Raw genomic sequence first — 18304 nt, forward strand, 5'->3', positions numbered from 1 at the left:
TTCTGTTCTCACTCTTTATCGTTTCTAACCAGTGACGTTGGTTTCAGTTCACCCCACAAAGCAGAGGCGTAAACACTCGACCAAAGCCCGTGTGACCAGCATTGAGAAAAAAGAAATGACGAACACACACACAACACAAAATTACCAAACAGATCTCCACCCCCCATTGACTCCTGTTGTATGCAAAAACAATGGTAGTCAAAAGAGCCCCAGAACTTTTTGCTGTCCATCATTCTTCAAAATGTCTTCTTTTTTTGTTCAACTGAACATAAAATATGATTAAGTCATTTTTCTTCCTATGGGAGCCAATGAGGGTTGAGATCTGTTTGGTTATAAACATTGTTCCAAATATCTTTCTCTGTGTTCATCAGAACAAAGAAATGTATACAAATTTGGAACAACTTGAAGTTGAGTAAATGATGACAGAATTTTCATTTTTATGTGTCATTTTTAAGTCCATCCCAAAATCTATATGTGTGATTTTTTTCTTACCCACATGACGTTAAACATGCTTTGAGACCTCCCTGCGTCTTCAGTGCACAAATAAAGATATTTAGGTGACATCCGGGAGATTTCCAGGCCTCCTCATAGACAATATGGTTCAAATTGAAGTCAAGGTCCAGAAAAGTACTAAGACATCGTAAAATCGGTCCATCAGCTCATTGTGGCTTAATTTCATTTCTTTGAAGGGACGACAAAACTTCGATATATTCTCCAATGTCTTGCAAGTGCGTGTTTACGAGAGCAATTCCATTCATGCATTGCTTCCCAAAAAAAATTATTGAGCCACAATTAGCGGATGGACCAATTTAACAATTTGTCTTTAGTATTTTTCTGGAACTTTTTTCTTTCATAAAACAAGAATGAATCTTAGGTCACTTTTCTTTTTATGTAAATGTATACTTATCATAAAGTTTTAAATAGTTTGACAAGAAAAAAAGACAAATATACTTAGGAAGAATGTTAATTTTGCAATGTTGATGTGCTAATGCCAGTAAAAAGACCAGTAAATGGATCAACGAAGAACTGAAAGTTAACACTCAGAAATCTTTGCAAAATTTGCATGTCAGCTATGACCTTTAATTTAAAGACACATAGTATACACCCACAACCACCAATACGCTTTAGTTCTCATTTCGTACGTCACTTTACGGAAAGAGTCCGAATTCAAACCTATTCCTGTTTTACTAACTCATGTACTCTATCGAAGTTTGAGAAAAGAGCTTTTTTTACGTGCACATAAAAGTACATTTCTATAATAACTTTCTTGTGGTAGCAAATTCATCCAAAACTGAACACCTTGGACGGGTTGGTTTAAAACCACCTTCTATAAGGAATGATGTGCAGTACATTCAGCCAATCATTATTGTAGAATCTGAAAGAGTGTTTATCAGGCAACTATAATGTATAAGGTATTAACTATACTTACAAATAAAAAACATTTTTAAATAGTAAGTCAGTCAGCAGCCATGCAGGAATAAGATACGGATTAGAAAGCAATTATTTTATTTTATCTTATTTTGTACTTTACCTCTCTATAACATCACCAACAGATGGTAATGACTTAAGTGTTCTTTACATCAGCTTACTTGATATTTAACCGAGATTTTCTTTCAACTTTTCTCTAGATTCTCATAACACAGGTGATGATGTCACAGAGAAGAGGTGGTCTGTGTGGTCTTTAGTAGACGTCTTGCAAATATCACTCGCACGTGTCTGTGTGGTTTCGTTCAGAGACTCCCTCTCTCGCTTGCGCAAAGGCATGCCCAGCAGAAGTGCAGTTGACTAAAGTGGTCTAAACGAAACGTCACATGCTCAACATGAGGTTAACTTGTTGGCTGATTCTCACTTGTGTGTTGTTAAAGTGCTGAGCCACTGCATGTCACTTATAACTTACTGCAGTAGAGAAGGTGTATCATGCACATACTGAAAAAATATTTAGAATGTTATATTTGTGTTGAAAAGCATCCAGTATTTACCGAGTGTACAGTATGTTTTGGTAGGATTGAATGGTGTTCTATTGATTTCCATCCGTTATAACATCCCACCACACTTAAACAAATCAGCATTCTCCAACTAAGAATTTTCTATTGATATTTTGCATCTATTTTTCACAAATGCCTGTTGAAAAGATTGTTGATAACAGAATACAGATTCAGTTGAGTCAATAGAAAAGTGTTCAAGATACTACCAGTCACTAGAAGAAGTTCTTCTTCCAATGAATAGAACGAAACACATTACCAGTGGAGACCCAGTGGTCACCTTTACAGTTTCCATTAAAACCAATAATTCCCATTAAACAATGCATTAAAAATCCTCTTTTTAGGGTAATTCAGCAGGGACTTAGGCCCTACAATTTGATCAGTTATTAATTTTGTTGATCATCTATTGTGGTATATATGTTATAGTGTATTTTATACTCTCCCTGGTCTTTAATCAATAAGCTGTGCGCAATAAGCCTCTTCACTTAATGTAAGCACATCTATGCGTAACATGTATACAAAGTTTTTAATGCATCTTTAACAATATATTTGAATTCAAAGCAAAGACAACACTTTTGTACTTTATGTAATTAATGATGTACAGTATGTCTAATTAGCATTGATGTTGTCAAAAACCTCTAACAAAGTGTAAAGCTTGATGTAGTAATTATCGTGTTTGCAGATTTAGTTTTGACATGATAGTCAAACCTTTAACAGTCTACTCTTAGTTATAGGAATTAAAGAAAAAGACTGCATGGGAAACTTTCAGCTTCGTAGCAATGAAGTTCACTGGGGAACACAAGGGATGTGGTTCAGTCGCTAAAAAAAAAGATGTTTTACTGTGTAGATGAATACTGAGCTGTCAGACCACGTGTGCAACGCAATCGCGTGCAGTGTTTTTTGCAGGCATGGCAGAGCAGTTAAATGGAAAAAAAATAGATTTTTAGATTAAAATAAAAACAAAGTGCTGATGCCTGGGTTACACCAGGAAGCAGGATGTTTTTATCTCGAAAATGTGTTTTGCAGCTGTGAGGCCCTGTAGAGGTTCTGTTATAAACAAAAGGCAAAGAAAACCAAGATAGTGCATCAAAATGGTATTATCAACATTGTTCTTGCATCAAACATCAAATGCCTTTCAATGTAGACTTTAATATCATTACACCCTGAAAAGTGCCTCACCCCTTCGTGGTTTGGGTGGGAGGCGTTGAATTGGCCACCCAGACACCTTTGTGTTTATCAGCCTACTTCAAATTTCAGATCCTCATATTAAAAAGTTTCACCTGTGTAGGGGTCACCGCACTCTGACGCCAATTGAGAAGTCATCGTTCATAAGCTGTGACTGACGTAAACCAATAACAATAAAGGTATGGTTTTGTTAAACAGAACTTGAGTTTGATCTACATCACATAGACTCGAGATTCTCTATTAAAGTAATACTGAGTGCGTGCCATTTGAAAAAAATATATACGCATTACACATATTAAAAATTTTAATGCACCTCATGTGTTGATTTTCAACATTACAAGACTTTGACAATGACTGTAAATGATAAAAAGCATTAGTGCTCAAACAAACTTAAACCAATCTCACAATTTGAAAATGACAAATACTACCCACAAAGTTTTTAAGAATTGAATTGAGATTCCCTTGGTGTAAACCACATGCAGTTCTTCCATTTTGAGCTGTGGTGGTTTCATACACGATACAATGACGCTTTGAAGCCTGGAACGTGAGTACTTATGGGTGGATGGAAATTTTGAAGAAGACTTTTAACCGAAATCTATCGCCTCCCCGGAACTATGGTTCAAGACACAGAGGGAAGCGATGCCGTTAAATGTTGGAATAAACATAAATGTAGGCGGGGACAACACCAGCTCTGTATTTGAATGTACAATTTAGATACAGAAATCAACACAATGAAAATACTTTAACACATTAACTGTATGCTCAATCTGACCTGTAAAGGTTAAAGATGATTTGAATGAACTATTATTAAAAAACATAAATATGAAAATAGAATCACCCTGAATGCTCTCCCCCGATCCAAAATTACAGTTCACATTTATTTTCATTTCATAGAAACAAAATCAAACCTTCAAAATGAGGCTACATAAAAATAGACAATTAAGATTCTCAGGAGTTGTCCTTAGCCCACCTAAATATGGGAAATTCAGATAATTCATCATTTTTCCTCTCAGGAATGCATGAGTCAACAGGATATATCTGCGGTTGACAAATGTGATGCCATGGTAACTGTGGCGTCATTCCAGCCATCCGTTTAGCCTATACAATGAGGTGTCGACTGAAGTTGCAGTTTGAGTGTTATGATGAAATTTTAATTCACTGTTCAGCAGTGAATTCTCGGGTAAAGAACAAAAAAAATTTATGCTTTGAATTTTTCTCTTGAGCCACCTGAAATCACATGATCCTAAACAGTCTTATTATGGTAATAGCTACAGTTGTTATAAACTGTACATAAAGCAAGTAAAAAACACACACAACCTTCAGAAAAGCTGAAAAAAAAACGGTAATAGGAACGTTAAGATTAAAAGGTTTCCAACAAAGAAACATTGCTTACAACTTCAAGTTTTCCACAAAAAGAAACAAGGTAAGGTTTTAAAGCCAGTGTTAGACAAGCAGAGAAAGACACTTCTCCCCAGATTCTTCAACAGGCTTTTTGCATGAGCTTTCTAGAGAGAAAAAGTAAGAGGGATGTAAAACAGGGACATGCCTGTAATCACAAATATCTTCATTTTGTACATTAGGAATATACTCCACCTTTCCGAGACACCAGCTTTGTTTTGTTAAGAATGCAGTGGTGGGTATCCTTATGATACAATAGCCCAATCAGGAGAAGAATAACACCGAATACCAAGACAAGCCCTAAAATGAATTATGCAAATGCTATATAGATTAGTGTTTTTCTAATAAGAAACAAATACAAGTGTTTAATAAAAAAGGCGGTAAGGGGTAATTACACAAGATGTTGAAACGGTCTTTGGGGTATGCTGCAGTGATGGAAGGCGCAATATTAGAGGTGATTGTGTTCATTGGAGTCGAGGTGGACGTGCCTGTGTGAACATCTGTCCTGATATAAGAGGTGGTTATGGTCTTTGAAGCATTTTTACAGATGGCATCGGATGTGTTGTTTCCTGGAATCTTAATACCACTCTTACATCTAGGAATGAAAAATAAATGAAATTTTATTCATATTTCAATCACAGAGCGTGAAAATCTTTTCTAAAGTGAAAAAAGACTGAACATACATTATAAGACTGATAAAAAAAGTTAATTCAAAATGGTGATTCTCTCATTATTTACTCAACTAATTCCATCCCAGATATACGGTATGTTTTCATAAACTTATCTGTCACTATTGATACATGTGCTTTTTGGAGCTTCAACATTTTGAGACTTAATGTATATGGACATAAACTGATGTTTTTTTTTTTATTGTTCCGCTGAGGGATGATATACTTTAAAGTACATTTGTGATGGCATGAAGGTGAGTAAATAACGAGAGATTTTTCATTTTTTGGTTGAACCCTTTGGACATTCAGTAAGACATTACAATCAAATCATTTTATGTGCATACAGTATATGCATTTTTTGTTTAGCATTTTTTAACACCTATCCTTTTAAATCACTTTAAGATCAAGCAAAACATCAATAAGATCAACCGTGTCCAAACTTGTACAAAACATTACTGGCTTTAAAATGAGGGCATTTAAACATATAAGCATTCTTGCCATTCACACAACTTACTCTGTCCATTTTTTACAGACCCCGTTTTGTTTGTTTGAGAAAAATCCATGTGGACATTTCATGCAGTTATTTTCTAAAAGGAAAAAATCAGTGACAGGATTATTTTTATTAGATTCATTGTATTTGTTTGATTTTTCTCAAAGTATAAAGGCAAAGCATATTCGAAGTATAACGGCAGATTCTGTCAGTGTTTTTTTTGTTTTCTTTTCTTTTGCTATGCTGCAACATTTTGTTTTACATATATTTACTTTGTTCGAAATAAAAATGTATCAATCAATCAATGAGTCAATCAAATAACTAAGAATGGTCCCGAAAAGCTCCTTTAAAGTTTTATCTTTGACTTTTAACTCAGAAAGTGACATCTACATTTAATTCATAGTATTTGTCATAGTTTCTCAAGAACCGACAGGTGGATGACATCACATTACCGCAATAGTGAGTCAAAAGAGAGCAGTCAGCTCTCGAACTCTCTCGCGATAATGGGATGTCATCCGTCTGTCGGCTCTTGTGGCGCCACATGAGGTAGAACAAGCCTAAAGGTACAGTCACACATGTCAGTTTGTGGTATACGCTAAGTAATGTATACGCAAAGCAAGTAAGGTGGGCGTACTTGTCAGTACAATTGCTTTGGAACCTGATGTTCCAAATGTGTTAAGAGGCATTACATTTCCATCAACGTTTGCAGTATTCGACAAATCACAACGCACTGGTTAACTGGCCATTGCACACCTCGGTTTTCAGAGCGAAGAGCTTTGTAAAAAATCTACGCATTTCAGCGAGATGGGGCAAAGAGGAGATACCAATGGTATCTCACAACCACAGCTGACGTATCACTTCCTCTGCCGGTAATTTTAAACGTCTGCTCAACACGGAAGTTCACAGGATTTGAAGATTGACTGAAGATGGTGCTTAAAGAGTCTTTTCCTCCTACAAATCGATCTTTGCCCTCAATCAACAATTGTGACTGTTTTATATGCTGTGTTTTATGTTATATAATAAATAAATGTTACGTTTCTTGCTCAAAATTTGGGCATGGTGTGTAATGTGTATTATAAATTCAGTTGAAACTCACTCTCCAATACGTGTCATCATTGCAAAGTTATAGCTCATTATATAGTTTTTTGATGATGGTACAAAAATACGGTTTCTGACAACATTTCTTGAAACTAATTGTTATAAAACTAGTTGCAAAAATACTGTGGTGACATGTATTTCAAATCAGTCTGTTTATTTGATCTGGTCCATTTGCTCATTGCCTCCCATAATTCTACTGTAAGTAGAAAATTGATCTGGGTTCTTAGAGGTAAAATATTGATCACTTACTTTCAGAATCCAGTCCATATCCTTCTTCACAAATACAAAATGTTTTTTTTTTCTCATCTACAGGTTTAAAGCCTGTTTTACATCTGCAGCGAGTGTCGCTTATAAGATTGCATACTACTTCTTCCTCGCTACCTGAAAAAAAACACATTGTCATTGCATTTTTTGTGTAGAAATAAATATGTGGTCATTGCCTGCATTACTCAGTCCAGAACCCTTTACACCAAATGCATTAGTGAGCAAACATGTAGTGCACTTTATCTTTGCTTTGTTTTTTAAGAGACAATTTTGAAGTTGCTTTGACTATACTTCTCTCTGCACAATTAAACAATTTCTGAAAGTAAAAGTGACGTGTTTAGCAAGGTTCGGTAGCCCATACTTTGAGCTTGATCCCTGAGGTCAACCCATCCGGTGTATAGAGAACACGCATGCAATTCGGAACAAGCACACAGAGAGCGTGGGTCGCCATTCAGTTATATCAGTTATTGCATTATTAACCATGAACTTACAAAGCAATATCATTTCTTATTCATTGTTGTAAGTTAATGCAAATCTAATTGTTTATTGTTTGTTCATGTTAGTTCATTGTGCCTTCATTAATGTTAACAGATATGACCTTTAATAAAAAATAAATTAAGTAATTAACTAATTCTAACAAAAAGAACCTTATTGTAAAGTGTTACAGTACATATTCCTTAAGTTGTTGCATAGTTTAAGTTCTCCGACACTTACCTTCTCCACATTTGCTACAGTGACGACAGGTAATCCAGTCTCCCTCATTTGGATTGTATTGTTTCGCTGGACAGTCCTCACACCTATCTTGACCGTAAACGTTCCTCTGACCTGTAAGTTACATCTACTTTTATATGTACATGTAAGATCATTCTATTTTTCGATGACGACTGCAGATTATAAATTCAGCTATTTAGTATTTGTATTATTACCGTAAAATCATACATACCTGCTGGACATAGTTTTGTATTCACATTATGATAAAGTAACAGGAAACAGAAAAGAGCTGAGAGGATTTCGATGTGCCGAAACATAACAGCAGTAATACCTGAGTAGAAACGGTGTGTTACCCTACACTGAGAGGAAACAGAGACTGAAACCGCTACAAAAAAAAGTGACATTTACGGTACCACATGCCTCCCCCATATTGACGGTAATAGGTTTCCATCAATAACTGTGGAAACAGTTGGATCATACATTTAGGGTAAGGTTTTCGACATGACAAAATACGACTTAAAATTTTAATTAGATTCTAAACAATCAGATTTTTAAACCTTAAGCGGCTTATAGACCTACAATTCATCAATTTATCCATGAAATATTGACTAATATACAAGTTTCTCATACTTTCTTCAGGTTCTGATTGTTTAATTAATTTACTAATTTCATTGATATATTATTTAAATGATAACACTCACTTAAAACAATCTCTATGTATTCTGTTGACTAGATGTTTTGTGTAGGAAATTCTACTTTTATGGTTTATAACAAGTAAGATCTGACACACACACATACACACGCACACTGCACCAGCTCAAAGCGTTGAGGTTTGTCTTCAATAAGTGATCAGCACATGAGGAAAAATTGTAGGTTATATAACATGTTGACGAGTTTTACAGTTACTCTTTATCAGCAGCTAATAAAAGAATTGTAATAATTTTGACATCTGGAACACAATAAACAACATTTACATTAGAACATTTAAATATGTTTCAGAAAACTAAGAAATAGACCTGTGCAATGGAAAAAAACACCTGCAACTTTTTGCAGAAAACAGTGCAGAGCTCCCATGACACAGTGTAGATTTTATCTCAAACCTTTTCCGGATGTCAAACACAATGAACAGGTGTGGAGTTATATGAGATAAATAAAGAGTAAAAAAATAAAGAGAGTTGGATTAAAGGGAACATCAATTTAATTTGCTTAATTGGGTGTTTCCCCCACACCTCAAAAACAAAATGATGCTCTTTATTAGACATCTAACTCAGCTTTGAAGGTAAAAAAAGAAAATGAAAGGTGGTTGTGGAGGGGGACACTTGAGTTGGAATAATAACTCTAGGTTGACCTATTTTTGTTCATTTATATAATTTCTGTCTTTTCATCAGCTAAAATAAAAAAAAATGCTATCTATTGGTGACATTATTTTCTTAAGTTCACTGACATTGGTATAATATATATAATATAGGAGCATAACTGTATTTGTGATAGCATTTTATTGGACAAAAACATTTATGAGAAGCTGAAGTGCAGAAAGATCTCATCGAAATTGTAGACATGTTTTGAAAACGTTTTTTTTGAAGATTGAGTTGATTGTTCACCCATTTGCTTGCATTGGTTTTGTGTCTATACAGTAGAAGTAAATGGGTAACGCCATTGTTTTTGGTTGTTAACATTCTTCCAAATTGTTTCTCCTGTGTTCCGCAGAAGAAGGTAAGTCATACACGTTTGAAATACACGGTGAGTAAATTATAATAGAATTTTAATCACTTTAAGACTCAAAACTTCCACTTAAATTGACTTCAAAGTTAACATGAAATCAAAAATGATTTAATCAGTTTTGATATTTCACTTTCTTAATATTCATTTTTACTAATCCTGTATGATTCATTAAAGCATGTCATTTCTAACAAAAAATGCAAAGACCCAAAGAAGTGGGTGTTCTGTTCAATGCACTTGCATAATTTGCTCAGAGGAAATGAACGTGTAGGGTGAGATGTGTTGAGTGGCTCCTCTCCTTTTGAAAATAGGTTATGTAGGTTTACCCCACAGCCTGCAAAAATGAGAAGCTAAAGTGCACAATGATTGTTGCTTCATACTGACAGAAATGAGAGGCGTAAATTTTGAACGCGTAACCAGCTAGCACAGGTACGTCTGTAAGACGTCTGCAAAACATCTGTATAAAATGTTTAGTAGAAACCTTGTCACATTTGATTTTACGTTCATTTCTCAAAGTGCGTATACCTAATGTGTTTGGCCAGTTAATGGCAGTTACTGTTTCCTTGGTAGAGTTGGTTGGTCAGTGTTAATTTACAAATGTCACACATCTAAACGTAAATTTAGGGGCAATTAAAGGCAGTAGGCTTTTATATTTCTTTCTTTATGTATGCACTGTTTGAAAAAGTAGCATGCTAATATGAAATGTCAATATTAAACTATGCCTTGTTAAGGAAACTAAAATTGGTCTCATATATGTAAGAGAAAAGATTAAAGTATGTGTTCACATTTAGCAGCACATACGGGCAGTAATTTCTTTATTTACGTATGCAGTAGTTTGACATACGTTTGTGATTTCATTTTTCCATAATAACATGCACATATGAAATGTCAATGTTAAAATATGCCTTATAAAGGAAATTAAATTAAAATAAAATAACATTCTGCTTGTTATTCCATGTCCATGAGTCATTTTATACAGTACTGTTCAACGTGTTGAATGAACTTAACATTCCAAGTAAGATAAACTAATTTCAGAAAAAGTAACCTGGCTTCCTTAAAAAGATAAGTTAATTCAATGTTTATTTTATCTAGTTTGCACAACTAGTAATTATAAGTGTTTGCAACAAGATACTTAGTTTAAACAACTAAACATTTGTTGGTCTTACTAATTTTATGTTCCTTTTACTCCAATTTATGTTTGCGCAACTTTCTTTTCTTGTTGGTCCAATTAAAGCAATTGTTTGTCAAACAAAATATGAAGTTGATAAGACTTAACCATTTTAACCCCAACTATTGATTCTTAATTCAAAGAACTCTTAATATGTGTCTACAACTAAAGATTTTTACCAAACTGAACTCAATATTTTAAGGCAACCAGGTTACAAATTCTTTCAAGTTGAATTAACTTGTATGTTTACGCCTCTCTATTCGATGTGAAAATGATAAATCTATAAAAAAGAATGACTTATATTTCCCAAAACCTGCAGCAATAGGACAAGCAAAAGTGCATACGACATCAGCGCATACCCAAATTAGACCCTATTCTCAGCCTCAGACGTCATGCCTACGGACCGTTGGCTCAACGTCTGATGCATAAGGCACACTTTTCTGTAAACACTTCAGCACGTTCGAAGTCGTCATCTGATTTGGTTGAAATTCACAGGATTTTCGGGAGACGTTTACAACTGTTGCTATAAGAATTCATCACGATCGACGAAACGCTTAATTCTTAAAAGTAGGCTGGGTTCCCAGCATAAACTTAGAATAATTTTGTTGCTGTTAACTTTTTACACCTTCTTGAATGTACACCGGTCTGTGACTGCGGGGACGTTTCTTTCCACGCCTCTAAACATGACTCGGGACAAAACGAAACGTGATTCGTTGCTTTACCTGTCAGTCATATGGTCTCTTGGGCGGGCCTTGGCCAAAGAAAGCGGTGATAAGTGATACCCAAGACTTCTCAGACCCTTACGTGGCGCTAAGCACTTTCACACGTCAAATATAGTTTTTATAAATATAAACGTTGCCGTGGATTATTGCTTTTGCACGCTTTACGATCAAATTTGTGCGTACACACGTTTTATAAAAGAGGCCTCATGGGGATCTAACATCTGCAGTGTAATAACATCTGCTAAACATCTTAGTAGAGCAGTTTTACATCCATTCTAAACCATAACATCTTACAGACCTCTTAAACATGTCTTTATGACATCTGACAGCAGACGTCTCATAGATGCTATGTCTTGCAGATTTATAAGTGCAGACAAAGACGTTTACCAGATGTTTGTGTGCTGTCATGGAATATCTTCTTAATGCGAATGTTGTCATGTTGAATGTTTTGGAGCACACTAATTTGACATATATCCTTAAGGCTGAAATGCTCATAATAAAAAAACTTCATTTTTTATTTCATGGGGACTTTTAAAACAGTTCCACTGTAGGCTACTGCTTGTATCTTGATCTTCAGAGTAAATATTTTGGTTAAAACTGGGTTGCTCCATGTACAAAATATGTGTTATTTGCGCTGCAAAGTTGGTAAAAGCTAGATCTTAAAATCAAGATGTCATATGACAACTTCTAATAGGATGAATTTGTATAGTTTTAGTACGCAGAAAGCCCTCTCTCCAGTCCGGCAGATGGCGATGATGTCTCACATGCGTGTTCGAGCTTACGGTTAGCTCTGAGAAGAAGACCGCTGCTAAGCTTTGTTTATTTCGAAGACGAAGGCTAAATATTTATGTTTCCCGAATCTCTTGTAGGTGTGCAATTTGAAATTTACCCCGACCATGTGAGATAACAAACCGCAGTATGGAGGAAACGTGGGATTTTGAATTCGTCTCTCGGATAGTTGACAGTCTGGTGTCGTTTCTGTCCGAGTTCGTGGACGACTGGCTGGCCAACGACATGAGAGTGGCAGTGTTTAAAATACTGTTCAGCTGGCTTATCCTGAGCCTCATAGCGATCCACTTTGCGTGGAAAGTGTACGGGAACACCGTCAACGATATGTACTACAGACAGGGTGAGTATAGACTCAGGCAGGTGCGCATTTATTGTGCGGAGTAAGGACATGCTGCTTCCGTGACTCGGCTTATTTTATTAAGCAGTTAATTAAATAGTAAATATAGATATTTCTTAGGTACTGGAGGACAGAATGGTGGAACCCCTGACACAGCCCCTCACATGGGAGGATGGTAAGTAACCTTGCTAAAAAATACAAATTCTAATGGTTTCCAATACAAACAACATCAGCTGTGTACCCTTGAAACCATTACGAAATGTTTTAGATTCATGTTCGATTTGTTGGTGGTTTAATAGTCAACAAATTACCAATAAAGACCTACAGATAATATATTTTCCATAACAACCAACACAATGTCCATTATAACCATTAAATTTACATTTACACATTTGGCAGACGCTTTTAACCAAAGCGACTTACATTGCTTTATCCTATACATTTTACATAGGTATTTGGAATCCCCTGGGATCGAACCCACAACCTTGCGTTGCTCTTACCACTGAGCTACAGGAAAGCTGTAAATCCATCAGAATTCATGTAATGGTTTCTGCTGTAGTTGTTGCTTCCTTTTCAGCAGAGTCATCGGGTACGCACACTGGAAAATAACAGTCCTTAGCTTTAATTTATAGGAAAGATTGTGTTTAAAACTTTATTTTTTTTGTATTTTGCATATACAGTTTATCAGGATTTGGCTTGTCGGTTACAGTTCACTACAAATGTGGTGTGTAAAAATTCAAGGTTAACAACATTTGTAAATGTTTAATATACAATAGTGGGTGTAACATTTTGTATCCCAAGATGCAATACACTTTATTTGACCTTACATTTAAAGTGTGGAAAAAATAAAAGCAGTATCAACTTTGATTTTAACCATCACTTCTTTTCTGTTTTTTCTAGGGAGAGTGCAGCTGGGGATAGAATGAAATCCCACCGTGAGTGATGTACAGTGACTGTGCTGAGAGCACAAACTACCTTGATACCCGTGATGTGCTGTGTCTGTGACAGACTGTGGTACTTGAGGCCAAAATGCATGTACATGTGCACAAACTCATGCAGACTGTAGCTGTGTCATGAAAAAAAAAGTATAAATGGAACATGACATCTAGCTCTGGCTCTTTAATTATGTTTTGGAAGCGTGAGAGTGATTAGAAATCAAGTGACAACGTAAAGTTGCTTGACAAAACAATGGTCTCAAATGTTCAGTCATTTGGTCTGTTTGTAGAAATCAGATTGGATTTAGGTGATGTAAGATAATCGTACTGTACAGATTTATGCAGTAAATCAAATAAAAAAACTGTGTTTAGTTATGTGTGTTTTTTAATAAGATTTACATTTGATTCATACATTTTCCAATACTTCAAAAATAAATTTCAAATTTACTACCTTCTGAAAACAACCACATTTTATCCCTCCAAAATTACCACACACAAATCCCTCTAAAATCAAAAAGCTGGTGGAGGCAGCAGCATAACATGCACATCCATAACATTGGTGCCTGTCAGTCCAGGCATGAGTAACCGTCGCCCTTCAGAGAGCTGTGAGAAAAACGTGAATGAATCATTATTTTTAAGCGCGCTATTAACGTCCAGACCTTGATTCTTGGTCTCATTCATCAATTCCCCATCAGTGACTGCACCAGCAGCATCAGTGGGACCGTCCTGCCCATCGGTTCCTCCGCTGAGGAATACTGCACCACTCCTCACTTCACCACTAAGCTCAACGCCCACACGCAGGGCCAGCTCCTGGTTTCTTCCTCCCATGCCCCTTCCTGTCAGCTGCACAGTGGGTTCTCCTCCAGCCAGCAGACAGGTAGCGCCCCAGCCTTCCTTCCTCTCCTTTTCCAATACGGTCAATGTACGACACAAGTCCCAGCTTTCAACCCCAACCTCTGGTCCCATTTGGAGGATCTGCGCAGCAAGCTCTGGAGGAGGTTCCTTCCCAGGGTAGCATGCAAAACGCGAGAGTAGACCATAGAGGTGTGCAACAGAGTGGACGTCACCGCACACCGCAGGCGATAGAATCACAGGCCGGAGCCCTAATTCACTGGCCCTGCGGCTGGCACACTCAAGAGCAATAGTGTTTGAGCCAATTACAATGTTTAAAGTGTGATCTTTGAACGCTTGTGGCTGTTCTTGCAGCTGGATGGTTTGACTAAGCACCTCTTTCACAGAAGAAGGTAGAGAATCAGAGAGTTTATAACGTTCAAAGATAGCCAAGACCTCCTCTGGTCGTGTCTCACTTCTAACTGTTGGACCGCTGGCTATCAAATCCAGGGGATCTCCAATGACATCTGATAAAATCAAAGCCACCACCTTGGAGAAGTTATAATTTCAGTGTTTAAGCAAGTATTTAGCATCACAGGGTCATGCTTTACATTAAATCAATTTCACTGGATTTTAATTATTTTATGGACTTATTTGTGGTGTTACCTGGGCTGGGTAGGCACATCGGGCAAGGCCTCCACCCTTTAAAAGGGACAGGCCTCGTCGGACTGTATTTAACTCCTGTATTGTGGCGCCTGCCGCTGCAAGACGCCGTGTCACATCCTGTTTCTCCTGTAAGGACATGGGTGGAGCTGGAGCAGGTAAAAGAGCAGAGCCACCACCTATATATGTGTACAGGTAAAAGATTAAACGTCAAAGATTACTTTTGCGTTTTTTCAACAAATATTGTAAATAGTACTTGAAAAAATAGTAACTGATTATTTTGCAAAGGAAGACCCTGCATTATGTAAACTAGATGCATTGCGTTTACACAACTATGAAAGGAATTTAGGAATGAATATGATGATAGGAATCATCTGGAATTATTTTACAGATTTATGGATGAGTCAGAGTACCAGAGATGAGCACAAGAAGCAGATCTTTCTCAGTCAGGCCACTGGTTAGTTCTTGAATACACTCAGCTGACCTCTGGGCATTTTCATCTGGTAAATTGTGCTTTGCTCCTTCCATTACTGTAATTTTACTGCAGTTCTCAAGCAGCATCCTCCTGAAAAAAACATAGTTAAACAACAGTTTCTTAATGACTTCCGTGTCTAACTTTGTGCAACCTGAATGAACATGCATGGTGCCATAAAAGGTAAGAAAAAATCAACAATCGCACATAAAAAAAGATCAATATTACACATCAACGCAAAACACTTACTGTTTCCCATGATTCCGTAGTGTTTTCTGGATACCTTGAGGCACACTGACCACTCCCTTAACTAGATGATCCCCGACAATCTTTTCTGTCTCTGCCGCCATCCCCAGGACTGCTTTACCAAAGCCCACCACATAGAGATTATTGCTAAGTGTAAAACTCTGACCACCCGCTAGTAATTTGTTCCCTTCTCGCTTCAGACCCCTCCGGACAACTATGTCTGGCTGCACACTTTCAACCGCTGCGGAGAACACGGCTCGGGCTCGCTTCTCTAATGATGACATACTGCGAGTGTGTAATGAAGCAAACCCCATCAACGATGGACGCCACAGGTGAAGAGGGCGAGCGAGGGCAAGAATCTGAGCCATAGACAGATTAAACTATCCACACCAAAGGAGAACAGCCACACAGTTCCTGTGGGTACAAATACATTTATTAATAATCAATTACATAGATTTTCATCCTCAGTGATTGATATATGCTGGTTGTGAGTTTGAGTTACAAGACAATATTCCTAACACAAATTTATCAGCATGACAGATATATTGGGTTATAAATAAATAATAAATGTATATTAGTGTTGTATTAATATTATCATTATCAGAAGGAGCTTTAATAACAAGATTGTTTACACACACAAGGATTGTGACTTGGCAACAGGCGCTAAGTGCAGAAGAAAGTGTACACATAAACTTCATAATATTTAACACATTAGCTAAATAATAATGTAGTTAAAGGAGAACAGCCACACAGTTCCTGTGGGTAAAAATAAATTTATTAATAATCAATTACATAGATTTTCATCCTCAGTGATTGATAAATGTTGGTTGTGAGTTTCTAGTTGTTTGAGTTACAAGACAATATTCCTAATACAAATTTATCAGCATGGCAGATATATTGGGTTATAAATAAATAATAAATGTATATTAGTGTTGTATTAATATTATCAGAATCAGAAGGAGCTTTAATAACAAGATTGTTTACACACACAAGGTTTGTGACTTGGCAACAGGTGCTAAATGCAGAAGAAAGTGTACACATAAACTTCATATTATTTAACACAATAGCTAAATAATAATGTTGTTAATATCATTAAAATACTCCGGAAGCCTCTTACAAAACATACAAATAAGAGTCCAAAAACTTTACAAAGTATCCGAAACTAACTTTGATGGGAGTCAATGCAAAGACATAAATTAATGCAAATATACGTATAATTAATCGATTTAAAATAGCATTCTCCGTTCAAATAACACCTCAAAACTTTAAATTATATTTTAACTTACCAGCACACTGCCTACAATACTTTTGCACAACAATCCTGCACGCGCTATCTGACGTGCATTACACTAGATCTGTGTACAGAATGAGTAATGATTGACTAAAGCTTGACCATAGGGCACAGACATTTTGTTTTTGGTTTATGGATTCAGCAAGGGTCAATACCAAAACAGGAAGGTTCAAAGGGCTGTTCTTAAAGGCTGACTAAAGCTAGGGTCCAGTTTAATGGTCAGTAATGGACCCAAATAAACAACACTTATGTAAACGTCTATCATGACCACTGACAGAATGTCATTTAAGTTACCTGTGTTGTTCACATCTCTCCGGTATGCTGACAGTCACGCGTTGTTATTTAACTATTTGGTCGTTGCTCGACGAGAGTTTTCCCTCAGTTTCTTATTTTGTTATTCATATATTGTTCATGTGAACCCTTTACAACCCCTTTGTCAGTGTTTTTCCTTGTCTTTTAGTACTTATTGTCCAAACCGCTGCGGTTCATAGTTGTTGTGATCACGTGCAAACATTTATCAGCTGGTCAGGATGGACCAATCACAGAGTTTGTTGCTACTGGGAAGTATGAAAGAGATTTGCCTTAAATGAATTAAGTTGTATATGTAATAGACTTAAACCTAAATATTTCAAAGTGTAAAATGTTTCCAATATATCACAACTAGCCAGGAAAATTAAATAAAAGATCCGTTCAAAAGAGAGCACGAGACGCAAAGGTGTCCTCCGACAGGGGGTGCTTTCCGCCGCGAGTCGGACCAAAGACACGGTGGAATTTAATTTTTTTATATATAATTTTGTATATATTGTTATTTTTATTGCAAGGGTAAACATTTGTAAACTATTAAGTATAATAGTTTATAAGTATTTTTGTTCCGAGGCTAAAGTGGAACAAATAGTGGAGCAAATAAAGCAATGGCACTGCGATCAATATCAGTTTTAGTTTTATTTATTAGGTTTTTAAAAGGTATATTAAATAATATAGGGGGAAACAAAACAATTAATTGAACCAGTCGTGGTAAGACCAAGCCTTTTCCGTCTGTACATATTTTAGGTCTGGAAAGAAACAGCTTCATTCGTTTAATACTAAAATAAAAATAATGATAAAAACGCAATATGAATTCACTGAGAGTAGACACGTGTTCTTCTCTAATTACAGTTCACCAGGAGGGGGCAGTATTAAACAGTCAACGTCAGAGGTATGGAAACGTGCTGTTGAAACACAACAACACTAACTAAACTCACACTAACGTACGCACAACTGTAGTCACACTTCACAAGCCTATTTGTGGTACCAACAAAGTATAAGTGAAAGCATCATACTGTGCATGACATCTTC

At 36.3% G+C, this 18304-nt stretch overlaps 3 protein-coding genes across 4 annotated transcripts; 1 reads left to right on the forward strand and 2 right to left on the reverse strand.

Annotated features, from left to right (window-relative positions):
• Positions 1 to 3493: 3493 nt before the first annotated feature.
• On the reverse strand, positions 3494 to 8145 carry si:ch73-361p23.3 (tumor necrosis factor receptor superfamily member 4). The gene is made up of 7 exons (XM_056750993.1): positions 8029 to 8145; positions 7800 to 7910; positions 7071 to 7202; positions 5748 to 5820; positions 4961 to 5160; positions 4761 to 4865; positions 3494 to 4672 (listed from the first exon to the last, which is right to left on the reverse strand). The coding sequence occupies exons 1-7, from the start codon at positions 8111 to 8113 to the stop codon at positions 4611 to 4613; spliced, it is 768 nt and encodes a 255-aa protein (XP_056606971.1). The 5' UTR covers positions 8114 to 8145; the 3' UTR covers positions 3494 to 4610.
• A 4025-nt stretch (positions 8146 to 12170) lies between these two features.
• Positions 12171 to 13837, forward strand: tcta (T cell leukemia translocation altered). Its single transcript, XM_056751490.1, has 3 exons — positions 12171 to 12534; positions 12652 to 12706; positions 13432 to 13837. The coding sequence occupies exons 1-3, from the start codon at positions 12324 to 12326 to the stop codon at positions 13472 to 13474; spliced, it is 309 nt and encodes a 102-aa protein (XP_056607468.1). The 5' UTR covers positions 12171 to 12323; the 3' UTR covers positions 13475 to 13837.
• On the reverse strand, positions 13834 to 17467 carry glyctk (glycerate kinase). 2 transcript variants are annotated; one of them, XM_056751489.1, is made up of 5 exons: positions 17264 to 17467; positions 15682 to 16092; positions 15374 to 15525; positions 14964 to 15139; positions 13834 to 14846 (listed from the first exon to the last, which is right to left on the reverse strand). In XM_056751489.1, the coding sequence occupies exons 2-5, from the start codon at positions 16044 to 16046 to the stop codon at positions 13977 to 13979; spliced, it is 1563 nt and encodes a 520-aa protein (XP_056607467.1). In that variant the 5' UTR covers positions 16047 to 16092; positions 17264 to 17467; the 3' UTR covers positions 13834 to 13976. The 2 variants fall into 2 exon arrangements, with proteins under 2 accessions (XP_056607467.1, XP_056607465.1); XM_056751487.1 differs by lacking the exon at positions 17264 to 17467 and adding an exon at positions 16965 to 17090.
• Between the last annotated feature and the right edge of the window lie 837 nt (positions 17468 to 18304).

The sequence above is a fragment of the Triplophysa dalaica genome, chromosome 6, assembly GCF_015846415.1.
Source record: "Triplophysa dalaica isolate WHDGS20190420 chromosome 6, ASM1584641v1, whole genome shotgun sequence".
Lineage (NCBI taxonomy): Eukaryota > Metazoa > Chordata > Actinopteri > Cypriniformes > Nemacheilidae > Triplophysa > Triplophysa dalaica.